The sequence below is a fragment of the Lepisosteus oculatus genome, chromosome 8 (assembly GCF_040954835.1).
Source record: "Lepisosteus oculatus isolate fLepOcu1 chromosome 8, fLepOcu1.hap2, whole genome shotgun sequence".
NCBI classification, from domain to species: domain Eukaryota; kingdom Metazoa; phylum Chordata; class Actinopteri; order Semionotiformes; family Lepisosteidae; genus Lepisosteus; species Lepisosteus oculatus.
The window spans coordinates 36,885,139-36,913,012 of record NC_090703.1 but is presented as its reverse complement, the minus strand read 5'-3'; the positions used below and the strand labels follow the sequence as shown (position 1 = coordinate 36,913,012).

Sequence of the window (27,874 nt, the reverse complement as noted above, 5' to 3'; positions counted from 1 at the left end):
AATATCTTGAACATAACAAATAGGTACATTGTGAATTAAAATATTAATTGTAATCTAAACTCGATTTTTTCATTTTACCAATTTACTTTTCCATTGTTTCCCTTAAAACCACATCAGTATGATATTTATCTAACTTTGATCTAATAGGCAGTACCAGGGTCTTCTTGTAAATTTCAGTAATGTCCTTGTAATCTCCTCTGTGGAATGTTTTCAATTCAATTATAGCTTTATTATCCTAGAGGGGAACTTTTACAACACAGTAAACAATTCAACAATAACAACAAGAGAGACAAACATTACCAACAAAGCAGACAGTAAAATAGAGTTACAGGAGCTAAGAGAGTTACTTTACATTTTCTCAGAGAGAATTTAAAGAGGGTATTAAAGATTTTCTGAGTCTGCTACTTTCACACCTGTGGACACAGAGGAGTCTCCCAAATGGGGGTAATGGAAATTCAAGGTTCAAGATTCACTTTATTGTCATTCTACACTTATACAATGTACCACCAGCCAGCAGCCAAATCACCCTGCAACTCACAACTGGCAGCCCACTGAAGCTAAGCAATGGGAAATGGGAAAAACTAAGGTTGCTGCTGGAAGAGGTGTTAGTGGGAATAGCAGGGGGCTCTTACCCTGCAGTTTATGTGGGTCCTAATGCCCCAGTATAGTGACAGGGACACTATACTGTAAACAGGTGCTGTCCTTCGGATGAGATGTAAAACCGAGGTCCTGACTCTCTGTGGTCATTAAAAATCCAAGGTCGTTTCTCGAAAAGAGTAGGGGTGTAACCCTGGCATCCTGGCCATATTTCCCAATGGCCCTTCCCAATCATGGCCTTCTAATAATCCCCATCTATGAATTTGCTTCATTACTCTGCTCTCCTCCCCACTGATAGTTGATGTGTGGTGAGCGTTCTGGAGCACTCTGGCTGTTGTCGCATCATCCAGGTAGATGCTGCACATTGGTGGTGGTAGAGGGGAGTCCCCATTTCCTGTAAAGCGCTTTGAGTGGAGTGTCCAGAAAAGCAATTATTAAGTGTAAGCAATTATTATTACCAGAGAGAACGAAATATAGTTCCTCCTGGGCTTCGGTGTGCACAGTACACTAAAATAATAGGGGGGGTCGAGTGGCAGTCAATTAGCAGCTGTTGAGATAGTATAGGTATTATACTCAGCTATACTTTCTCAACAGCTAGTATGACAAAACCTTTTGTTATCCATCACCATGGGGGAAGACAAAGAGACAAATCACAAATCAGGTAATGAATACAAAAATACAAAAAATGGTTCAAAGTTAAAAGGTTAAATATACCACTTAGCACTATTAGGGCTGTAATCAAGAAATTCAAAACCACTTAAAGTGGTTAACTTACCAGGAAAAGGGCACATGTACATCCTGTTTGAAGGGGAGACAAAAAAGAAACAATGGATCACAGTTGGAGAGCTGCAGCGTCTGATTGCATCTTGGGGTCACCAAGTCTCCAAATCAACAATTAGAAGCTGCATCCATGCCAAGAGACTATTTGGAAGGGTTGCCAGAATAAAGCCCTTGCTGACAAGAAGAAATAAATCGAAGCGGCTTGAATTTGCCGGACGCCAAGGGGATTTGATTAGAAGAGGGTGCTATGGTAAGATGAGACCAAAACTGAACTCACTGGCCACTTACACCATCAGGACATTTGGCGTCAGAGGGAGATGCATACAAAGAAAATAATTTCCTAGCTACTGTAAATATGTGGTGGTGGATCGTAGATATTATGGGTCTGCTTTGCTGCCACTAACGCTGGGGTCCTTGTTAAGATCAGTGGCATCATAGACTCGACAAAACCTGGTGGCCTCTGCCAGAAAGCTGTGACTTGGTCACTGATGGACCTTTCAGCATGACAATGACCGTAAACACAGCTCAAAATCAACAAAGATCTGGTTGACTGAAAACAAAATCTATGTCTGAGTCTCCAGACTTAAACCCGATTGAAAACCTGTAGTCTGAATTGAAGAGGGCAGTCCATAAGGACATCAGTGATCTGGAAATTTTCTGCATAGAGAAATGGTCCAAAATCCCTCCCAGTGTGTTCTCCAACCTTATTAAACACGATAGGGAAAGGCTGTGTGCTGTTATCCATGTCAGAGGAGGTTGCACCAAGTTCTAGAAACAAGGGATCCAATAATTCTGACAGCAATTCTAAAAATGTCTACACTAACAAGGATAAACCCCTTTTAACCTAGGGAATATTTATAGTTATATTTATATTTTAATGCTAGCAGCCATATCACCCTGCAATTCACAACTGGCAACCCACTGAAGCTAAGCAGGTGTGAGCCTTGTCAGTACCTGGATGGGAGATCTCCTGTTGAAAAACTAAGGTCGCTGCTGGAAGTGGTGTTAGTGGGGCCAGCAGGAGACTTTGTGGGTCCTAATGCCCCAGTATAGAGACGGGGACACTATACTGTAAAAAGGCGCCATCCTTCGGATAAAACATAAAACTGAGGTCCTGACTCTCTGTAGTCATTAAAAATCCCAGGCCATTTCTTTAAGAGTAGGGGTGTCATCCCAGGGCCCTGGCCAAATTTCCCATTACCCTTTACCAATCAAGGCTGCCTAATAATCCCCATGTATAAATTGGCTTCATCACACTGTTCTCCTCCACACTGATAGTTAGTGTGTGGTGACTGTACTGGCGCTCTATGGCTGCTGTCGCATCATCTAGGTGAGGTTGCACATTGGTGGTGGTGGAGGGGAGTCCCCATTACCTATAAAGAGCTTTGAGTGGAGTGTCCATAAGTGTAAGGAATACTTCTCTCCCTGTCTGTGTGTCTCATGGAGACTGTGTTGGGGCATGCGTAAAGACAAATTCCTAATACAAGAAATTGTATATGGAATTAATAAATAAATAAAGTGATCTTATCTTATCTTATTAAAAGCAGAGGGAAAATCAAGAAATAAGATTCTTACAAATGTCTGTCTTGGTCAAGATGCTGACAGACCAGATTTAACATTGTGAGCATTTGGAGACTGTTACCCTTTTAAGGTACTTTAGGATGGGCTGCGTGCTTTCGAGCTGATAATATGTCGATTTTTTGTATTCGCAAAGTTACAGGGTTAATTTAGCAAAAACGTACACGCAATTTGTTTTCTTCATCAGTTAATGCACAAAATAATAAATTCTGTAAAAATAAATAGATGCCACTTCTAACTAAGAAATGAAAGCAGCAAAAACGTTTCAAGTTTTGTCTGTAAAAATCTGCTGTATTTTATACAACTCTACAACTTTTTTTTCATTAAGCCCCTCCTTAAAGCACTTTCCAACAAATGACAGAGCAACAGCTTGCTCCTAGATGATTCGTTGGCTAAAATTTAGTTTGTAGCCAATCATAAAACCTGGCCGCCTCTTTACGTCATATACATGACAACGGGCTTCTGATTGGACGATAGACAGAAAAGTATGCCAATAGAAATATTACAGCAGAAAATTAGGCCATACGTAATGTATACGATTAAAGCACTAGTTCGGTCTCTTTTGAAAAGTGGAGACATGGCTTTGTGTAAAGTTTTGTATATAACCGTTTTAATTTTAGTACTCTGCGGAATATCTACACATGGACAGAAGAAAAAAGAGGTGGGTTACAGCCTCACTGTGCACATTATAATTGTAAAGTGGGATCTAATATAAATGAGTATCTGCACTTTTATGGTGACTCGTGTGTTAACTAATCAGGAAGTGACAGGTTTTCAGTGTTTTGAGAGGCTTCATTTCATTCAGTAGATTCCAATCCATCTCCAAAAAGTTATATTGTTGATGTTCTTCGTAATTAAGTAAACGGGATCACAATTTTCTAGGTTTTAAATGCGTTGGGATAAACTTTCTGGGCAATGTACTCGATTATTCCGATATCATTGATTATCCCAATCAGCAAAAAGACTGAGCGAAAAGCTACAGTATTTATAGACACCTTAGGACATTTTCCAATTTCTTTATAGTTTGAAAGTGAAACTATATGAAGCAAGTAACTCTTATGTTAAAACTGTACACTATTCTAGTAAGACCTCTTGCAGAATATTGTGTACGACTCTGGTTACTATCTTACAAAAATATATGGTCTGTAATCGTCCAAAGTGCGACCAGGCATTCCCGGGCTTAAACTAATTGCACTGTATTGACACGCTAAATAATTGAAATATTTTAATCTTGAGCAGATAGACTACAGGGAAACTAAATTCAAGTATTTATATTTCCGTAAGGTCTTGGAAAAAATAAGCAATAAATGAAACAAATTTGTAATAGCATTAACTAAATCTCCTAGGAAGTTACAGAGTTTTCTATTATTTCTTTGACATATAGACCCTGCGTTTCGTTTACTTATTAAAGGATATTTTGCTGTTGAAGCTTAAGTAAAAAAAAAATCCCATTGCAGTTTTCAGTTGGACAATTTTAATGAATAAGGTTTTTATATGACACATTGAAAGTGTTCTTAAAATGACCAGAAAAGGCAAATGACGTTACAGATAAATAAAGTTGCAGCAATCATTGTAACTATGCAGGCTGGTCCAGACGCTTCCTTTCGTTTGTAACCTGTTATAAAATTATCCTTAGGCTTATGTGGTTACTGTGATGGACTGCATGCGGTGACTAATAACTTACTGATTTTCTAAACCTTCTTGAATGAGCCTAAGGATAATTTTCAAAACATGACTGTGTATGTTATTCCACAATATTCCACAATACCCAGTACTCTGATCATAGGCACATTCCCATTTTCTGTCCTAAATTGACACATTTTATTAATTTTAATATGTTCTTGTGTCCCTGGTTTTCTGTGTCCAAATTCTGAATGAAATCTGAAATCAAATTATCTTTATTTAAAGAGAACATTCTCTTTTCAGACACATATGAACATGGTAGACCATGCACACTGCCCACAGGCAGAATATTGAGGCCAGAGTTGATCTGCTGCCCCTGGGGCTGGAAGACAGTAATACTCTTCACTGCAGTGCAATTCTGCCACCCTGTTTAATTGCCACTAACAGCTGATAAGTAATAGAAGTGAGCTGATCACAAGTCCTGCTATCAATTCTGTCAACAGTTCAGCAGTGTTACTGATAACATCTATTCTTAACAGAAGATCAGTTTAAAATATGAACAACAACAAAACCAATTTAATTGATGATTTTATATTGGATTTCTTAAAAAGAATGATGAGGTAAGTGGCACGTTGATTACTCTTTGTGTAAAGGCAACTTCTAAATAATCTATACAAAGTGTTGTGGCTGTGAATATACAACAAACCCATTCATGCATTTTCTAACTGCTTCTGTTAGGGTCACGGAGGAGGGTACATGCTGGTCAGTCCAGCCAGACACAGACAGAAACATGCACACACTCACACTTACACCAGGGTCAGTTTTCCCAGTTAATCTACTAGTATGTCTTTGGGTCGTGGGTGGAAACAGAGGGGCCTCGAGGAAAACTCAACATGGAGAGAACATACAAACTCCACACAGATAAATTAAACCCAGAGCCCAGCACTACAAGGCAGTAATACTTACCACTGTGCCACCTCTATATAGTTTATTTAAACGTTTTTAAATACATGCAGAATATTATTATTGTAGCTTTTGAATGAAATTGGAATCTTTTTCTTTTCCTTCAGGCAATGCTGTCCGAGAAGGTGGGACAGTTGATGGACTGGGCTGGTAAAAGAGCGGTCATTCGTATGAATGGGGAGAAGTTTCGACGGTTTGTGAAAGCGCCCCCGAGGAACTACTCTGTGGTGGTCATGTTTACTGCTCTGCAGCCTCAGAGGCAGTGTGGGGTGTGCAAGTAAGTTACCTTTATTACACTGGAGAGTGATGTTCATATACAGTGCCTTGCGAAAGTATTCGGCCCCCTTGAACTTTTCAACCTTTTGCCACATTTCAGGCTTCAAACATAAAGATATAAATTTTTTATTTTGTGTGAAGAATCACCAACAAGTGGGACACAATTGTGAAGTGGAACGAAATCTATTGGATTTTTGAAACTTTTTTAACTAATAAAAAAATGAAAAGTGGGGCGTGCAAAATTATTCGGCCCCTTTACTTTCAGTGCAGCAAACTCACTCCAGAAGTTCAGCGAGGATCTCTGAATGATCCAATGTTGTCCTAAATGACTGATGGTGATAAACAGAATCCACCTGTGTGTAATCAAGTCTCTGTATAAATGCACCTGCTCTGTGATAGTCTCAAGGTTCTGTTGAAAGCGCAGAGAGCATCATGAAGACCAAGGAACACACCAGGCAGGTCCATAATACTGTTGTGGAGAAGTTTAAAGCCGGATTTGGATACAAAAAGATTTCCCAAGCTTCAAACATCCCAAGGAGCACTGTGCAAGCGATCATCTTGAAATGGAAGGAGTATCAGACCACTGCAAATCTACCAAGACCTGGCCGTCCCTCTAAACTTTCAGCTCAGACAAGGAGAAGACTGATCAGAGATGCAGCCAAGAGGCCCATGATCACTCTGGATGAACTGCAGAGAACTACAGCTGAGGTGGGAGAGTCTGTCCATAGGACAACAATCAGTCTTACACTGCACAAATCTGGCCTTTATGGAAGAGTGGCAAGAAGAAAGCCATTTCTCAAAGATATCCATAAAAAGTCTCGTCTAAAGTTTGCCACAAGCCACCTGGGAGACACCCCAAACATGTGGAAGAAGGTGCTCTGGTCAGATGAAACCAAAATCGAACTTTTTGGCCACAATGCAAAACGATATGTTTGGCGTAAAAGCAACACAGCTCATCACTCTCAACACACCATCCCCACTGTCAAACATGGTGGTGGCAGCATCATGGTTTGGGCCTGCTTTTCTTCAGCAGGGACAGGGAAGATGGTTAAAATTGAGGGGAAGATGGATGCAGCCAAATACAGGACCATTCTGGATGAAAACCTGTTGGAGTCTGCAAAAGACCTGAAACTGGGACGGAGATTTATCTCCCAACAAGACAATGATCCCAAACATACAGCAAAATCTACAAAGGAATGGTTCACAAATAAACGTATCCAGGTGTTTGAATGGCCAAGTCAAAGTCCAGACCTGAATCCAATCGAGAATCTGTGGAAAGAGCTGAAAACTGCTGTTCACAAACGCTCTCCATCCAACCTCACTGAGCTCGAGCTGTTTTGCAAGGAAGAATGGGCAAGAATTTCAGTCTCTCGATGTGCAAAACTGATAGAGACATACCCCAAGCGACTTGCAGCTGTAATCGCAGCAAAAGGTGGCTCTACAAAGTATTAACGCAAGGGGGCCGAATAATTTTGCACGCCCCACTTTTCATTTTTTTTATTAGTTAAAAAAGTTTCAAAAATCCAATAGATTTCGTTCCACTTCACAATTGTGTCCCACTTGTTGGTGATTCTTCACATAAAATAAAAAATTTATATCTTTATGTTTGAAGCCTGAAATGTGGCAAAAGGTTGAAAAGTTCAAGGGGGCCGAATACTTTCGCAAGGCACTGTAAATACTAGATTGGGGCTGTGTCACCTGTCATGTTACAGGAGGAACGACTCAAGGATAGAGGGGTCAAAGGAGTGAGCTTACACTTCCTCTTCCTCCCCCGTGTGCGGTCACGGTGTCCATAACTGGGAGCTGAGATGTGAAAATCACACTTGGCTATTGCAAATATGGAGGGTGTTATTAAATAATTGGTAGAAAAATCTATAAAATATAATGCAATTTCACAGGGGTGTCAGATAGATATACCTCTAGGAACTCTCCCACAGCAATCATGCAGCCCCCTGCACCACTTACAAGCTTGTAGATAAGTTATATGAAAGAATAATACCAGACCTGAATCTTGGCAACACATTCAGATAATTTCCTTTATGAATGGGGGTCAACTAACTGGCCTTCCCCCTTTAAAGACAGTTGATTGACAACATATAGTAGTTAATACTATTTAATCTCTATAAGAGTAATAGCATACTGATGTTCTTTTAATAAGGTCAAATCCACCTTGTAAACTTTAATCTCTCTTTGTGCAGGCAGGCAGATGAAGAATATCAGATCCTGGCCAATTCGTGGCGTTACTCTAGTGCCTTCACCAACAAGATCTTTTTTGCAACTGTTGACTTTGATGATGGCTCAGACGTGTTTCACATGGTACTTGTCTTTTTTGTTTCTATCCTCTTGTACTATATAGGAAAGGTCACCATAGATCGGGTCATTCGAGTTTCATCAGCCTTGCTTTACATTATGTATTTCTTAATCCTTAATACAGATATTTCCTCTGTCTTGAAACACGTAGCAGCCCCTAAACTTGTAGCTGCCCCTAAGGATTGGTATAGTCAGAAAGATTAATCAAATTAAAATAATTAGACCAAATTGTGAGACGATTGCAAATGTACTGAGGTGAGGCACACCTTAACTATTCTCATCTTTTGGAATGATGTGTCCTTATCAAAGGAAATAAATTAATGGAGACCTATATATTAATAACTATACAATTCTCAAGTAGCTCTAAAGAAAAAATAATTTATCTTAATTTCTTGTTTTTTTCTGAATTGTATAATTCAGTAGTCTCTTAATGTGCTGTTCTAATAGATTCTTTTAGACTTCCTTGTTCAGATTTATTTTATTCACAATTCAAATGTCATGTTTTTCAAATGGGATTCAATTATCTTTCTGATACGTTGCAGAGATAGCAATTTGTACAAAAAGCACAAATTCACTTTTCCATGTATGACCACATCTTGTGCCATTTGTTTCTGCAGCTGAATATGAACTCTGCACCCACGTTCATGCACTTTCCCCCGAAAGGAAAGCCCAAAAGAGCTGACACATACGAGCTCCAGGTGCGAGGATTTGCAGCTGAACAGATTTCCCGTTGGATTGCTGACAGAACTGACGTCAATGTAAGCTGAGGATAATATTCTCAATACTGTGACCTGTCAAAACCACAGAGTAACACAGTCATGGACGGGATTTCAGTTCTTATGAAGCCAAACATTTAACTGTAGAGATAAATCTCTTTATACGTCAGGTGTTGTGGGTTTTTTATGGCTTGAACATTTCAATATAGAAATAATAGTTTGTCACAACACAGCAATTAAGTGTTTCTGAAGCAGTCGCATACACGTATTGGCCATCTGTGTTTGGAACGGCTACATTTACTAGATTGTTAAATGTGATCTGCATTGTTTGAACACTTATCCATCCTGACAAGTGCGTGTTAAAATGTTAACATGCAATTGGAAAACTCATTTCCAATTCTGGGTCTCTATATTTGATTCTGTAAATGTACATTTTGCTTGGTTATACGTTCTGTAGTGTTAAGTAGTATTCAGTAAAAGCAGCATCCAGTTTAAGTCTGGTCCTTAATGGTGCCAGAATTGTTTTGCTTTGCAAAAGTATTATTTGAGCTTGTACAGCTAGAGTGAATTCATTCTCCCTAGAAAACCAATGCACTAGGGTGTAACAAAGGGTCAGTTTTGACTTATGGCATTTCAGAGTACAGATTTATTAAGTTGAGGTTTGAATATTTTAATAGTACTGTGTGTAATTTGCTTATACCAATATGTAAATGTCTAGAACAAATAATGAAATTGTTTTTTTCTGTACTACTTTCTCTTAATTCAAAACTTAAAAACACATACCATGTTCAATTTACTCAATTCTGGGTGGTTCCTCTTATATAATTTGAATATTTCAACAAGCAATTTCTCCAGCTGTGAAACTTAGAATTATCACAGTTGTAAAACAAATTTTGAACCTAAGACTTTGTGAACCAATTTATAGAAACGTATTTGTAGTTTTGCTTGCTAAATGAAACTCTGGGTCTTTGATATAGCAAGTCACTTACTAGGACATTTTGTCAACCTCCATATTTCCCCTCTGACATTTCCAAGTGGACAGCTTGCAGGGTTATGGCAAATCATTATACATTTAAGTAAATGAATGCAATGCTAATTGTAAACTGTACCTTATTATACTTCCTGTACTTTTTTAATGATGTGTTCTGGTGCCTGTTGTTTTTGTGGTATGTAGGGAGGTATTTTTGAGTTAGTCTATTAATGTTAATTTTTAAATTATTATAGTATTTATGTATAGTATGTGTTTGCATGTATTCCTTGCTATTATGTTATGATGTAAGCTTTATATTTTTATTGTGCATGTTCAGGAGTTACATCACATAATGCATCAACTGAGAGAGCACTTTGCCTGCTCCAAGATAGAGTTGTTTTAAACGCTATATGGCACTTAATAGACATCTTGTAAATCATGACTGTGAGGGTGTTTGACCAAATTACGATAGAAACAGAAAGCTGTCAAGCTCAGAACAATCTCAGACATATATTGAAGGAAGAGGGCTAAAAAATGAGCATCATATATACCCTTCCCACTAACATAAATTGCTTTAAAAGTAGTTATATTCCAATTTATTTTGTTTTTCCTCTTTCCAGATCCGAGTTATCAGGCCTCCAAATTACGCTGGTCCTCTGATGCTAGGCTTCCTGCTTGCTGTGATTGGAGGGCTTGTGTATCTCAGAAGAAATAACCTGGAGTTTCTCTACAATAAAAATGCCTGGGCATTCGCTGCTTTAGTAAGTATTTAGAACAATTCTATTAGACGTACAGTAGAATGAATGTCTATTCATCGGTTGTTTTTAAAACCCAAATGGGGAGCATGGCAGTTAGCACTGCTGCCCCGCTGAGTGCCAGTGTCCTGGGTTTGATTGTGCGATTGGGCATCCTTCTGTTTGGAGTTTGGACGTTCTCCCCTTGTGTGCACACTTGGTTTTCCTCCCACATCCTGAGGACTTGATAGCTAAATTTCCTAGTCTATTCTAAACTTTTCCATTCTCTATGGCTCTGCAATGGACTGAAACAAAGGAGTTGTGTATACTGAGTGCTACATTGAACCCTGTGCTTCTAGGAGACAGACTAGCTTCATAAAACCTTCACCAGGATTTGTGGTCCGCAGAAAATGGATGTTTTTATGAGTATTATAAAAGTGGAAATGTCCAAATGATCTCATGCCAAGAGGTACACACACCAAATATAAATGTTTAGGATAGTTCTATTACTTAAGTGTCCCCTTTCATATTAAATTATATTAAATATTTCCATATTAAAGTTTGGATCCTCGCTCATTCTTCTCAAAGCTGTGATGATTCTTAATTTTAATTTGCAACTGGCAGTAATTATGTAAGCCCCGACACATGAACTTGTTTTTTAGAACCTTCTAAGCCTGGGAAATGAATTGAGTCGTAAACTAAATAAATTCCTCTTTTTCGGATTCATCAGACCCCCTACCTGTAAATTGCCATCTCTTCTGTGGCACTTTGTAGACCAGTTTGCTTTTATTTCAACAGTGCTTTGTCCTGATCATGACTTCAGGACAGATGTGGAACCACATTCGTGGCCCTCCGTATGCTCACAAGAATCCGCACACGGGACAAGTGGTAAGAAAGTGCTTTGTGAAAGTTGTACTGCACAGGTCCAAGATGTAATGTGATCTAGTTGACATTCAGACAATTCAGACGTTTTTATAACTCTCGGCCTTAAGAATCACCATTGCAGTGGTGCTGCTTTTGTTTTTTTCCCGTTATCATCTTTTTCGTTTTTTTTAGAGGATTTGTAAAGGGCTATCTAACACACGATCAGTGTATTTTGTCTTTTGTTATTTGCAGTCAAACTGCTGACATTCTTCTTTACAGAACTGAAATTACATGTAACCCTTTGATTAGTGAATTCAGAAACTCCTAATCTGCTTGTGGGAGTGGGTCATTTTTCATGGTTCTTCTTGTTTTTAGAGCAGTGTAAATAAATAATATTGATGTTGTAGGAAAGCTGTGATACTACTGTAGAAAGGGCAATCCAGGTTGTGCTCATTTAGCAAGTGCACTGTTTCTTCAATGAAATAAGAAGTATCTGTGTATGGATTAGACCACTATGCATTGTAGGTTATAGACAGTGCATTTCCAAATATTTAGAACATACTTATTTAAAAATGAATGTTTTATATGCAACATTTACATAGACACAAATGATAATTTAAACATTTAGATGCCTGCAAAAAAGCCAGGATTGCATAATGATCTGAGAGGTCATACCCAATAATACTGTACCATATTACACCCACATCAGAATGCTGTCTTGGGTATTAAGTTACAGGTGATAGGAACAGGATGTCCCGGATTAATTGATACATGGGAACAAATAAAGGTTTATTCCATTCTGAAAAGAGAAGAAAAGAAACACAACGTTTCGGCTGTGGAGCCTTCTTTGGGTGTTGGGCGTCCCACACCTGAAGAAGGCTCCACAGCCGAAACATTGTGTTTCTTTTCTTCTCTTTTCAACAGGGAGTAAACGTTTACTTGTTCCTTTGCAGCCTACACATGCTGGTGTAGCTATCTACTTGATTGATACATGTACTAGTATACATGTACCACAGATCTTTTAAAATGTTTAAAAGGGTGTTTAAGTACTGAAATACGTAATGTATGGGCATAGCTTATCCTCTTACCCATGCTTTCACTGCTGTTAAAGCTTATCATAATCTATTAATGTAACATTAACAGAGGGTAGCTCAGTTAAAAACACATATAATGGTAAGCATAGTTACGTCTCTTCATGGCACTTCTGCATAATGTACATTTTCAGAAGGGACCAGGACTGTCTTGGCCTTTCCTTTCTCCTAATTTAATTGTCATTTAATGATTGTGTCTGATTTTCTATTACAGACCTCAGTGGTCTCCAAAGCTATTGTTTAATTACATAATGATGTGATAAAATATAATGTAATTATATGATGGTCTTATCACAATTGTTTTACCTTTCATGTAAATACTTAATAATCACCATATAGTTTCAGATTTGTTTTCATGCCAGCAATGTACTTTTCCATTCCTGCTGTTTTTATAACTGCACTTTTATAATATGCAGTTCCCATGGTTTCCTTTTAAATAATTCCCATTAACTGAAGAGTTATTTTCAACTGTGTTGAAATGTGTCATATACAAATGGGATCACAAAAAAAACATTTAAAACTGTGATTCTGTGCTGTACCATGGGAAATGTTATTAATTGATCAAATGATCATTGTATGGAAATGATAATTTTCTCAGCCATACTTCTCAATCCTTCTCAATCCTTTTTTTGTCTTATAGAGTTACATCCATGGCAGCAGTCAGGCCCAGTTTGTTGCTGAAACTCATATTGTTCTGTTGTTCAGTATCCTTTTACTATAAGGATTCTTTTTTAAATTTTCCTTAAACATGATTTTTGTTCGTTAAAAAACGAATAAAGAAAAAGTAAGTAAAGGTATAATAAAAATTTTGGATTTTACAAAGAACAATAGTGGACACCTCTATAAAATGGTGTCTTAAAGCTCCATTTTACAGTATTTGCCAGCAGCCATATCACCCTGTAACTTACAACTGGCAACCCACTGAAGTTAAGCAGGTGTGAGCCTGGTCAGTACCTGGATGGGAGACCTCCTGGGAAAAACTAAGGTTGCTGCTGGAAGAGGTGTTAGTGGGGCCAGCAGGGGGCACTCACCCTGCGGTCCATGTGGGTCCTAATGCCCCAGTACAGTGATGGGAACACTATACCGTAAAACAGGCGCCGTCCTTCGGATGAGATGTAAAACCGAGGTCCTGACTCTCTGTAGTCATTAAAAGTCCCGGGGTGTTTTTTGAAAAGAGTAGGGGTGTAACCCTGGCGTCCTGGCCAAATTTCCCCTTGGCCCTTACCAATCATGGCCTCCTAATAATCCCCATCTATGAATTGGCTTCATTACTCTGCCCTCTCCCCACTAATAGCTGATGTGTGGTGAGCGTTCTGGCACACTATGGCTGCCGTCGCATCATCCAGGTGGATGCTGCACATTGGTGGTGGTAGAGGGGAGTCCCCATTACCTGTAAGCGCTTTGAGTGGAGTGTCCAGGAAAGTGCTATATAAGTGTAAGCAATTATTATTATATTACAGTATGTGTGTTAATCATCAGTATCTAGTTACACTTACAAGTGCGCTATCTCCACCTAAACACGTACAAGACGAGAAGAAACAGCACTTTGGCATAGAAGAACAAACACTTTGACCTTCTTATGAAAAAGGACATTGTCCTTCAGCTGCAGGCCTGCAGAGGAATGAGCCAGTCCGTTATGGAGCAGCTCCAAAGAATGCAGCTTTTTTGAATAAAAATGCTGAGAAGGCAAATGAAGCACACGTATCATGTCTAAACAGAATGAGTACAAATGTCATTCCAGGCTATAGTTCTATTAGTGATGCCACATTTGTGTCACAAGTGATAACATTCATGCCATCCATGAGATATAAACCTAATACCATAGACTCAAATTTCTGCATCTGAGTTCTGAATTCAAAATGCAGCTTTGCAGCATGAAAAAGTTAATTAATGAGAAAGAGTTTGAATACCTTGGAAAATGAAATAATACTACACCATACACACAAGAATTAAGTCAATAGGTAAAGTTAATTTGTTAAGTATCCTGCACAATGGAAAAGACTTGATTTTCAACATAGTCCCCTTGCACATCCTCACTATTCTGGCACTGGGATATTACCTCTGACAACATTATTCTGATTAGTCCCTGAGTCATCACTTCACTGCCTCTTACACCTGGTTGCCATTGCTAGGGGTGAGTATTTGAAAATATTTTAATGTTCATGGTTTAAATTTCACTTCTCAGATTCAGCGAGCAAATATTTTAGTGCTCATTAATTTCTAAAACAAATAGAGCAGCATACAAGTCTCTGGTCTGCAGTGGCTGTCAGGGAAACAAGTTCTTAATTATCCCTGATGTGTTCTTTGAGTGGATGTCTCTCAGGATCATTACAGAGTCGCCACGAAACATGTCCACCCTGACTTGGGCCTCCTGCATGTGCACTGCCATGAATATTGCAGATGACATCTTTACATCTCAGGAATATCTATACTCTATAGCCAATTTTCAACATCTAGAAACATTCAAGCTTAAAGCATTCAACCTTTGAATATGTTTGTGTTATCATGGCATCACTGCGTGTGGGATATATTGTAGACTTGTTTGTTGTTAATCTGTGACTGCTTCACGTGTCTGCTTAAATACTGCACAGTTGCCACACATGATCAAGTAGTCATCATACTTGAATGCTATGTCACCAAATTCCATGGTGCAATTGGGATTGGTTACAGCAAATCACAAACGTGTGAATCACAAACATTAGTTGGGTGATTTGTTTATTAATTTGTCATAGTTGACTTAAACCATTTTTTCATGTTTAAAGGTGAGGGGATTGAATGTCTGGATATTTAGCATTTTTGGGGTTGTAGAATTCAAAGCTTCAAAACAATATATATCCTAGTCCAGTATCAGACCTGATGCTAGATCCAGACTGTAAGGTGGGTGAGGTGATCGACAAGCACCGTTAGGTCTGTTAGATGTATTGGGGTAATCGCTCAGCACTGTTAGGTCTGTTAGCTTTATAGGGGTAATCACCAAGCAATGTCAGGTTTGTTAGCACTGTTAGGGTAATCACCCAGCAATGTCAGGTTTGTTAGCACTATTGGGGTAATCACCCAGCACTGTCAGGTTAGCCACCATCTGGTGAAGATAGCTCTCCAAAGCCCATCCTGTGGTGAGGACAATGAAGTCACTGTGGGAAGGCTCTGGGATCAACCAGAATTGTTTTATTACCAGGGCATTTAGAACCTCTTAAATTGGTTGCAGAATTGTATAGCATGCAAATGAACTATGGTGGAAAAAAGGTCTCTCTGGCCTGTGAAGTGTATTTGCTGGACTAGCTCTCATTCATGACCATGATAGGTCCTCTGGTTCTCGTGAACTGATTCCTTAATTAGTTGTTTCAGATTCTGCTGTCACCTTGGGAATGGTACTTTTGCATGAAGCAGCAACTTCAGATATGGAAATTGGAAAAAGGAAGAGTAAGTATTTGGCCTAAGGCCATCTTTGCCTTCCATTATTGTGTTTTTAACCACATACCATGTCAGACCTTTAATCTGAAAAGAGAGCAGTTCAATTGAAGAGAACTTGATCTTTTCTGCCTTTAGCTAGAAGATTATTGGCCTGATTTGTTTGTACATTACTTACTTCCATTCTAGATAGGAAAAAGAATGTACATGCCAGGTATCAGATGTTGGTACATTCTTGAACTGGTTTCTTAATCCCTTAATTAGGTGTGTGCTGTGGATATAAGTACTAATTATATACAGTGCCTTGCGAAAGTATTCGGCCCCCTTGAACTTTTCAACCTTTTGCCACATTTCAGGCTTCAAACATAAAGATATAAATGTTTTATTTTATGTGAAGAATCACCAACAAGTGGGACACAATTGTGAAGTGGAACGAAATCTATTGGATTTTTGAAACTTTTTTAACTAATAAAAAAATGAAAAGTGGGGCGTGCAAAATTATTCGGCCCCTTTACTTTCAGTGCAGCAAACTCACTCCAGAAGTTCAGCGAGGATCTCTGAATGATCCAATGTTGTCCTAAATGACTGATGGTGATAAATAGAATCCACCTGTGTGTAATCAAGTCTCTGTATAAATGCACCTGCTCTGTGATAGTCTCAAGGTTCTGTTGAAAGCGCAGAGAGCATCATGAAGACCAAGGAACACACCAGGCAGGTCCGTAATACTGTTGTGGAGAAGTTTAAAGCCGGATTTGGATACAAAAAGATTTCCCAAGCTTCAAACATCCCAAGGAGCACTGTGCAAGCGATCATCTTGGAGTATCAGACCACTGCAAATCTACCAAGACCTGGCCGTCCCTCTAAACTTTCAGCTCAGACAAGGAGAAGACTGATCAGAGATGCAGCCAAGAGGCCCATGATCACTCTGGATGAACTGCAGAGAACTACAGCTGAGGTGGGAGAGTCTGTCCATAGGACAACAATCAGTCTTACACTGCACAAATCTGGCCTTTATGGAAGAGTGGCAAGAAGAAAGCCATTTCTCAAAGATATCCATAAAAAGTCTCGTCTAAAGTTTGCCACAAGCCACCTGGGAGACACCCCAAACATGTGGAAGAAGGTGCTCTGGTCAGATGAAACCAAAATCGAACTTTTTGGCCACAATGCAAAACGATATGTTTGGCGTAAAAGCAACACAGCTCACCACCTGTCAGCCACCACCTGCAACTTGCGGTTTCCCAGCACTTTTTAGCTGGTGTTTGGGTTTTTTTTTTCATTCTCTTGGGGTGTCATTACTCCAGGCCTTCCCAAAGTCTACTTTGCTGAAGATGCAGAGTTCTGGAGGCAGTGGGACCAGATATCAAGCCTTTAGTGACACCTGGAGTTTTCTGGATTCTGGATTCTTTCATTTTCTCCCTCTCTGGGATGATCAATTTCCGTATTTTTACCTGATGGAGAAATATCTCTGTTCCCGTATTAAGAGAAGGCTTCCTTTCCCCGGGTTGCTTTCCAGGAGCTTATTCATCTCCAGCTCTTGGGAGTGCTCCTTGGTAACCACCTCTCTTTTATCCAGCAGATTTATGTAACACATATATAATTACATATCTGAAGCATGTCCCACTTTAATTAGTGGGGTTTACCATTTGCTTGAATTTAACTCTGTGCTTCTTGGTTTAACCAGACTAAACCAGAATGAATGAGTCCCTTCAATATATTAGTGCAAATCTTTATGTCATTTGTTGTTAAACGACAGTGTGTTCCTTGGCAAAATCCAAATACAAGCCCCAATCATTCAGTTTTTTATTTGACAGCTGTCTAATGTATTAAGGGATTGAAGCCCTGTATTAGAACAACTAGCTGTATTTTACAGCTGTAGCAGGTTGTGTTTTTTACTGTACATTAAACACTTAGCCAGTATTCAAGTGGTGTGGCTAGATTAATGCAAAGTAAGAACTCACATACTCTTTCCCTTGGTGAAAGCCAGCCATTTTGATTATTTGCTGTTTTTCTGTTCTGTCTACCTACAGTCATGTGTGTTGCTGGCGTTGCGTTGGTGGTGTTTTTCTTTAGCTGGTTGTTGTCGATTTTCAGAGCCAAATACCATGGATATCCTTACAGGTGAGAGCACCTAACGCCTACATGTATCAAGGTTTTAAAATGCAATTTTTTCAGATTTGGAAGGTCCCTTCAACATGTAGCAAAAAAGCTTGTTCAGGTACATTTTGTTTATGCTTAGTTCAAAGAAAGGAGATTTCACACTTGAGAATGCGGCAAAAATCTTGGATTTCATAGCTAATAGATAGGAAATATCATACGATGTGTATGTCTATTGGAAAAACTAAGGGTACATCAGCTATTCAATGTGTCTAGGATAACAAAATGAGCTAATCAGCTATATTACTCTCCCCCAAGCTGGAAGCTTTGAACCAACAAACTCATGATTTACATTAGTGACCACCACAGTGCTCTTCTTTACCAGCTGAGCCATTGAGGGGACTCAAACCTCAGTATCCTGTCGGATAAGAAAAGGCTTGATGCTACACTTCTTTAAAGTTTATTCCAGCAAAAGGGACACTTATTCAAGCCATTGTATTGTATTATTTGCCCTATTTTCTTTAAATTCTCAAATTATCAATATCTGACTTGTACAGAGACCCAATATAGGAAGGATATTTTAAGCCCAGCGATCACCAAAGCTTTTGGATGTCCATGCCAGTCTCTGCTATGTACATTATTTTTTAAACCTGAAAAGGTTAGTGAACTCTGTTGACCATTATTAGTCAAGTGTACTGCTTTCATTTCCTTTTTGAGAGGCCATTTATGGTGACTGATCAATGTAAATTAATGTGAGTTTGCTCACACTGTACTATTAAATCTCTCACGGGGCATAATGGATGCGTTGCATTTCAATACTAGTTGTCAGTCAACAAAAAGTTTTCACCGGTTAACAGCAGTTTTATTTTCTGTTGCAGTTTCCTTCTGAGTTAGAAAAAGACCTCAAAGGGAGATGAGAATGGGGATCTGCATCTGACTGTCCCATCAAAGGAGAGGCATTCATCTGGTCTGTTGTGGTCTTCTACGTGCAAGAAGCCTAACCAGTGGAACACTTGAACCAAATTATAAAAAGTGCCTTAAGTTTAAATGCATGGGAGTGCATTCATCAGAGTTCTCTGTACTGATGTTTCATGTGTTTATTTTCTTTTATTTTTTTGTCCCCAAGTAAATTATATATGCATTTTCACACATCTAAAACAAGGTCAAATGGATAATTCACTAGTATCTTCACCCTCAGCCTTAGTTACAAGTTAGACTGTAGAATTTGAAATGTATTGTACTTCATAATCTGGAATGGGATTGTGATCTTGGCTTTGTCATCTAGTCACACGTCGAACAGGAAACACCAGATACTGTCATCTAATTCAGTGAAGCAGTTTTAAGGTAAAACGTAAGACAAAATAATGTCCTGGTTAGGATTCAAACTGGGGGAGTGCAGGATAACCAAGATTATATTGAGCCTCACTGTTCTCTGTGAGTTACAGCAGTTTTCTTTGGCACGTTTGCAGCACTTTTCTCAAAGCCTTTAATAACCTAAAAGCCCTAAATCAAAGAATAAGCACACTGGTTGATGTTCTGTGTTTTTTCTTCTTTTTGTGGTCAAATGGGTTAATAGTTCCCATCATACTGTTCAAGATGTACGTGATGCTATTAAAGCCAAACATCATTAATCTGTTATTCAAGACAACTAAAGATATAGCACTAGAAATAAATTAATGTTTTTAGGCATTTATTCATGTGTTCTCTTCTTGTATGAATGTTACATGCATTGTTTATTTCCGTAGAGTACTTTCAAAACATTTCAGTACTCTGCATCCAAAAGCAGTTCTGTCAGTTGCTTATTTTGAATTGAATATGTGTTCAAGACGTTGCTCTGCAGTTTGGCAGTTTTAAAATTACACCAAGAGTGCCCAGCTGAAACATATCTCATTCCAAAGCAGCCTTACTTTGGATTTAGAATTGCTTAATTGCTGAAGAGCTTAATGGAATACACCAAGAAGACCAAGACCTTTAAAGTAATAACATTAGTTTAGGCATACAGTACAATGTTTATGTTTTAGAATTTTATTTGATTTATATTCAGTCAGTTTCACCATAAACTCATCTTTTCAATACATCAAGTTTCAGATAAAATTCAGAAAACCCACTAGATTCTCTCATATCCCAAGTGTTCCATCTCTGGTCGGTGAGCAAAATAAACCAGTTTTCATTTCAAACTCGGATAGATGAAGCTGTCCAGAGTTTTAAAGTTTGGGTTAGCAAAACAAAAGGTACTGTTTCAGGGAGTCTGATGGAACTGACCATTTGTGATGGTAATTTGAGTATAAGCAAAAAACTTTACTTAATGTTTATGCAGGGAATACAGTTGTCCCAATAATTATTTTCTATAAAGGCACTTATGATAGGCAAATAATAATACCTCTTATCCCAAATATAAAAATATTTTTTTTAATTAAAAAAAAAAACCTTTTGTGCTATACAGGGACAGAGCAGTCTTAAGCTCAGAGTTCTACCCTGCACTCTGTGCATTGCCTTCTCTGGCCCACTCCAAGAAAACCAGCTTCCCAATAGATAACCTTTACTGGGTGATTTTCAGATTGCTTCAATTATTGTAAGCTATGGGGGAAAAAATGTTAAGAGTAAAATGCTTTGATGCTAACATTACTTGTAACTTGCACAGTTTTGTTCACATTTTATTTAAAAAAACTGAATGTTTTAAAATGCTCCAAATAAAAGTTAGAGTTATCTGTTCTGTTGACAGGCAGAGTGACATTTTGCTGATGAAGAGGTTAGAGCTGACTTCCAAGATTTTGTTTTGCAAATAAAAGGTGCTTTTACAGAAAACGTTTGTAATTATTGTTTTGTGTGTATGAGTCTGTATCTGTAGGTATGATTGAGATGGATACACACAATATGTTTTTGATAGATATGAACCATGCAATATGTACTATAAGATACTATAATGATATGGTGAAGAAAGGTTACAATATGAAAGAATGGTGAGGTGATTATTTTTGACAGTATAAAACAGCAATTTTTTCCAGGTGCCATTGCTGCGACCTAAACATTTTGTATCGATTAAGAACAGAACAAGAAAATGCTGTTCTCACCCAGTTTGCCTGGGTTTCCTATGGAAGCTCCTGTCTTCTCATACAGTAAAAAGATAAAATCTTAGGATAATTGCCTTCTGGGAAAACTGGCTCTGGTGTGAGTGTGTACATGTCTGTCTTTGTGTGTGCCTTGTGATGGACTGGCATCCCATTAAGAGTATTTCCTGACTTGTGCATACAACATGTATGGTGACTTACATTGTTAAGCGCCTTGGGGCCACCTTGTTGTATTTATAAAAATAAATTGAATTGAATAGATGATTTAGAAGCTGCCTTTACACAAAGAGTAATTAACATGCCAATCACCTATGTTAATTTGAATTGTGCTAAATACTGTAAATATCCATCATTCTGCATTTACAGTAAAATTCAATATATAACCATAATTCACATTTGTTTTGTTATTGTGCATATTTTAGACTAATTTTTTGTTAAGAATGATGATTGAGAACATCAGTGCTTCTGTGCCTCTCAGGACACAGACATGTGGAGACTCTTCATTTTTATCAACTGCAGCTGTTGCAAAGATATCTTAACTGGCTTTCACCCATCTAGGTTCACTTGGAGTAATTAATGCCCTGTAAAACTATCTCCAAGCCTAAAAGTTTTGCGTGTTGTAGTGTAATGAGGCAGCCAAATTGTGAAAATAGGTGAAGCTGCCAGAGGGCGGTCTTAAGACAGTCCAAATACAGCAAACTCTGCATTATCAGAAGGAAATTAAAGAATAGACTGCACCTGTGGACTAATAGGAGACCATCAGAGTCTCTATTACCTCTGTTACCAGGTGTTTATTCATTAGGCCCTGCACAGACTTAGTTAACTTTATTTAAGCCAGGAATATTTAAGTACAGTTGATCACTTATAAGGTGAAACTGCAACTTAAGTAAAAACGAAGTCATTATTAATGTAAAAAGAAATTCTACAATTGCAGTAGCATCACACTACACACTAGAAGAGCATAGTTATCGTACAAATCTTATACTAGTGATTAATGCAATCCTTCCATGTTACTGTGGCAACTTGCCACCTAAGGGGTAGCTGTGCAAGAACGTTGCCATGGTAACGACAGAGTTATTAGACATGGGGAAGACTAGACTCCCCAATTAGTTGGTGTTATTAGTCTACAAGTAGTTATTAGTATGGTGGTGCTGACCTGTGTGGAGCTCTGGTCACATTCTTGAGAAACTGGACTTCAGTTTATTATGGGGGAAATCGGTACATGAAATACATCAGAGCTCAGTGAAATGTGCTTGTTTTAAATACTATTGTCATAGTCATACACTCTACATGTGAAGCCTGAAACTCTGGGATACGGACTCAGACTCAGGGTCTGCATGTATGGTTTTTGATCTTTATGATATGAAATAAAGGTATTGTGTCTTATGTCAGGAGTTTCGACATCTGGTTCCCACTAAAAGACAACACTTCTCTTGTCATCTATAAAATGTGGTGTCCCTGTTCAGGCTCTTTTACTGGAGAAGGAGTCTTGTGTACAGGATCCCCTACATCTGTTCAAGTGCCTTTTGTGCTGTTTTAGATCTTTTTCTAACTCTATAATGTCAAATTGAAAACAAAATTCTGCAGATCCCTCCTAAATTAATTATAAATATTGTTACAGCTACAGGTGACTAAGAAGTGTCTCCATGAGTTTAAATAATGTGTAATGCCTGGCAGTGTAAAAATCACCAGCTACAAAGCAGAGAGGATGTTTTCTGAGATGTAGGTGATCCCATGATCAAAAACAATTGCAATGTTTACCTTGAAGAAGTTTAAATAGGTACAAGTAAAGGTTTATTTCATTCTGAAAAAAAGAGACACAACGTTTTGGCTGTGCAGCATTCTTCTTCTCTTTTTAAAAAGATGTGTCTCAAAAAATGTCCCCTCTTGTAGAGCACCAGGAAGCACATTGAATCGGACAGAGCACATAGGATCAATGCTGGATCTGGCTCTCAGATGAACAGTCCTCATACAGTACACGTATTTTTAAACTCCTTTAACATGTTGCTAGCTCATCCAGCAAACTGCCAGAGATTGCATATGCCACCACAGGACTACAGAGGCTGACTGCTGTTCCTCCAGAACTATCCCTCTCTATGTACAGTGCAGAAACTGCTTCACCCTGGTGCAGATATCTCTTCTTCCGTTAGGAGAACAGAATTTTGATTCTACCTGTCGAAGCTGAAAATCTTCCAAGGGAAGCCAATACATTCTTTCACATATAGTGAAACCGAGCAATAGCACAAGTTGCCTTTGCATTCTGGGAGGGAGGATTGTTCTGTAATGCTTTTTGTGTCTGCTGCTTGGTTTCTTTTAATATAGTACATTACAATTGTTATTGCAGGACTTTAATTCCAAAATGTATTATATTTAATGTATGGTTGTGAGGGGTTCCAAGAATAAGGGTAGTAAGAAACTTAAATTGGACTATGTGATACAAATTAAGACAAAGAATACAGGAGTACTGTGTCCTAGACAGATTGCAGGAGTAAGTATTCTTGAGTTTCAGAACATTCAAAGCATTTCAAAACAAAGAAATTCCTCATTCCCCTATCTACTGTGAGAAACATAGCTTTAGCTGCATATAAGGAGCCAAAATTTACAGTTTGTAGCTATTGGACAGTAATAGTTCTATATAAGCGCTCCACCTTTGTTGGTAGCATAGCAGGGGAAATCTGCACACAAAACCATCCCTGTACATGCGCATTTTGGTGGCATACAGAACAACCCTGAAGCTAAACTGCCTTCCCAACTCTTTATTTGTCCATTTAAGTGCATGCCTAATTTCTCCTTTTTTGAAAGTTTGTATCCTGTCAATTCACTTGAAAAGTCTGTCTTCTTTTTATGGGTGGCCTGGATCAACAATGATTGAGTCTGCTAATGAAATGAGTTAAGTATTAATTTTAGTTTTTTTATTCCATCCATTTTCCCCTAAGAATTTGCCACCACTAATCTCACCCTGAGATCTAAGGTCTCACTGTCTAGGAGGGTCTGAGTAACTGTATGCTTATCACATCACATCACTTTCAATAACAACTTATCCAGTTCCATTATGGCCTGGAGCATTATGTGCAAGATACAGTAGGATACACCCTGAGCAGAATGCCAGTCCATTGCAGGGCACACACAGACAAACATACTCGCATCAGGGCCAATTTTCCCAGAAGCCAATTAACCTACCAGTATATTTTTGGACAGTGTGAGGAAACTGGAGCTTCTGGAATAAACCCATGCAAACCTGGGGAGAACTCCACACAAATAGTACCTCAGGAACAGTGGATCCGAGGGACTGCTTCCTTGAAGATAAGGTAATAGATTTCTTGTCCAGGAAACTAATATTCCACTATAAACTGTCCATTTCATGTCAAATTTAAATTTAATTACATTTCTAAGACAGGTTTTCACAGCTTTTATGCAGAATGTTTGATTTGCTACTGTGTATATCAAGAACAGCATTACAATTGTAGCCTGGTCTCAACAGATCTCAGAAGCTAAACAAAGCTGGGGCCAGTCAGTGCTGGGATGGGATACCTCTAAGGTTCCAGCTGTGATGCTGGTGGACCAATAGATGGTTATCTTTCCGCTGGATCAAAATTTTCAAAACAATCCCACAGTACATTGACAAGGGACACTGTACTGTAGGAGTTATCAAGATCCTGTCTATTTCATTATTTAAGATCCCACAGCACTGTTCCTAAGAGTAGGGTATGAATCCTGGGATCCTTGCAAAATTCTGCTTTGGGCTTATGCAAACCAGTATTATTAGATTTCCCCCTTAACTCAACAGGCATGGCAATTTCTTACTCTGCAGGCAATTTCTTATTCTACGACTGATCTGTAGTGTATGGGGTTGCTGGCACACATTGGCAGTAGTGTGTTTCCAGGGGGGGGCTGTGAGTCAGAGATGGATGACGTGAGTCTCATACCATATGTAGAACACTTTGAGATTGATCCTTTGAGAACAAAGAAGTTCTACATTAATGTAAGTAAATCTTATATACTTTATGTGACACCACCTCCATCCATTTTGTAACCAAATCAATCAGTCAGGGTTGCGAGGGAGCTGGAGCCTATCCTGGCAAGCAATACCTGGAAGGGACGCCAGTCCATCACTGTAACGGGAGCTGGTCCTGACTCCCGTGAAGTGTGTGGTTTAGGACTCTGTGCAGACGGTATAATCCGGAAGTGATTGGAGTAGAACACCGTGGGAAAGACGGCAGGTTCAGGACAGGATGACACACGGGGGGCGTGACGACAGTGATCCGGTGCTCAGGGGGTGCGGTGAAGGCGAACGAGTCCAAATAGGGAAACCAGGGCACAGTCCAATATCCAAAACTGGGAGGTCCATCCAAGATGACGACAAGAATAAAAACAAGGAATGGGGACATGGAACCAGGAACAAGGAAGTTAAAAGTAGAGTAACGAGGCCAGGTGCTCCGAGCCCCGGACTCAGCTGGTCAGGACGCCGTTCGGAAGCCTGTGCCTTCAAGCAGTGGACGTGGGGCGACTTGATTGTAGGTGGGCATCCGGGCCTCCAGGCCTCCGGGCGTCCATCCTCCAATGCAGAGCCCTGAGCTTCAGAGGCACAAGGTTTAAATAATAGACAGGGAACAAGGGGCAGGTGAACATACAGTAAAAATGAAACTGAAATACAAAAGGGTCGGAGTGCCCACTAGAGGAGGGATGACGATCGTGACAATCGCAAGACAGACAGAAACAAATACATACACATGCAGGGCCAGTAAACCTAGCACAATGATGCTGGGCTGCAGGAGGAAACTCACACAAATACAGGGAGAACATACAAACTATACATAGACAGAACCGCTATTCTGGCACTGAACCCAGGGTCCTAGGACTCCAAGGTATTAATAATTGTGCCACCATGCTGTACTGTGACATCATTAAACAAAACCATTAAACAAAATCATAGGCATGTTCTGTTTCTAGTTAATAGGGCAGTGCACATTCTAGCCTTCCAAACTGTAGCATTTTTTTAGCTAAACCTCAAGGTTATTCTTCAAGAATGTATTCAAGATTCGAAACAAACCAGTATAGAATTGCACACCAAGGATGTGGCAGAATAAAACTGATGCATGTAAAAGATGTGACAAATATGATTAGAAACGTGTTTTTTGTACAAATATGCACAGTCTTTTAAAAATAGGACATTGTCTTCATTAGTTTAGATGTTGTTATTTTTATTTTGTCCTACATTTTGTAGTAAAATACTAAGTCGTTATGGAATGTATGAGTTACATTGCAAACATATTATTTATATCACTAGTCTGTACTTCTGTGTTCTTTGTTCTTTACATATAGTTTTATGAATCTACAGTCTTTACAATTTTCTGTAACTGCTGCATATCATAATTCCATAAAAGTGTACAATGATTAGGTCAAATCAGTTTAGATTTATTATCACCACCAGGGGGAGAACTTTACACGCACCGCTACTGACAACCTCGTCTGCAGCTGCAGTTTACAACCATGGACATTCATACATTATTTTTGGACACAACGACTTGTAGCTGGAACTTGTACCTGTCGCTGCGGAGATGAAGAAAGAATAGACTGGTTTGTAAAAAGACATGTTTTTATTGGAAAATGAAATACAGTGATATCACAGGTCCCTAATCTACTGTATATCGGTTTTGATTTAAGTGAGATACAGATAAGGAATTACAAACAACAGTTGCAGAGTCTATTTTAAGATAAGAAGTACGTATAGATTTGGTAAGAACCAAGGCAAATACCTTCACCACAGTGTGAAATATGTTTAAATTGCTAAGTTTTAGATCTGAGGTTTGGATAAACTCTGAGGTTTTTAGAATCTCCAAAGAAAATATGCCCCCTATTCATTCCAGATTCAGAATTCCAATAAGAAGGTGGGTAAGTACTGTAGCTCTGTGCGTGTTTCAAAACTCGATTTTTAAAACTGCAAAACACACTTGAACCTCCGTGTTTCCATTCGGGTTCTGCTTCTCTAGACAATAAATCGTTTGCTCTCAGAAAAAAAAACCCTAATTGCAAGAAACGATTAAATCTCTGAAAGCAGAATGTATTACTTTCCAGAGTTACGATACATGTATTTCATCCTTTACCTTTTTGCGTGGTACTATGTAATCAACTATCGCAGGAGTTTTTAGCAGGAAATAGCATTATAACCTGTAAAAATCAGCTAATTGATAATTTATTAGGCGTCGTCAAGGCGATCCATTCGGTTCTTATGCCGGGTATGATGTTTAACATAAAACAGACGTATAAAGGAGAATGAATTCAAAGGGAAAGCAGCGGAATTACAGAGAAAAAATACGTCTGCTTACAAAGTCAGTGGAGGATCCCTTAAAACTTGTTAACTGTATGCATAAAATCGTATTGACTTAATGTCGATGCTTAAATGGAGCCATAAACCCATTCTTATCCATAATAACATGAATTGTATTTAAAGTAGTGTCGTGTTCCCTATGAACTCTTATTTTTCCGTCATAGCCATCAATGTAGTTTAGAGCGTACATTTTAAGTTAAGAATTCCTAAAATGCACGAAGTACATAGTTGCAACTACTCTGCAATGCACCACATTAGGTGACTTGTGTGAACATTCATTCAGTTAATTGTGAACAGTTAGGTCATATTTGCTAAAATTATCCAAACCACACGTTTCAGATTAAAGAAGCAGAATTCTCTGTGGGCATCAAGGAGGCACAGTTGTTAGCACTGCTACTTTTCCGAGCTGGAGCCCTAGTTTCAATTCCAGACTGGTATCTGCATGGAGATTGTATGTCCTTTCCATCTTTGCAT

At 38.8% G+C, this 27,874-nt stretch overlaps 1 protein-coding gene across 1 annotated transcript; it reads left to right on the top strand.

The window, feature by feature from the left end:
- Positions 1-3,476: 3,476 nt before the first annotated feature.
- Positions 3,477-20,809, top strand: LOC102696772 (magnesium transporter protein 1). The gene is made up of 10 exons (XM_006632646.3): positions 3,477-3,616; positions 5,649-5,818; positions 8,016-8,133; positions 8,745-8,885; positions 10,434-10,574; positions 11,346-11,435; positions 13,143-13,206; positions 15,848-15,922; positions 17,938-18,028; positions 18,883-20,809. Exons 1-10 carry the CDS (start codon positions 3,485-3,487, stop codon positions 18,896-18,898), a joined length of 1,038 nt encoding a protein of 345 aa, XP_006632709.2. The 5' UTR covers positions 3,477-3,484; the 3' UTR covers positions 18,899-20,809.
- Positions 20,810-27,874: the final 7,065 nt, after the last annotated feature.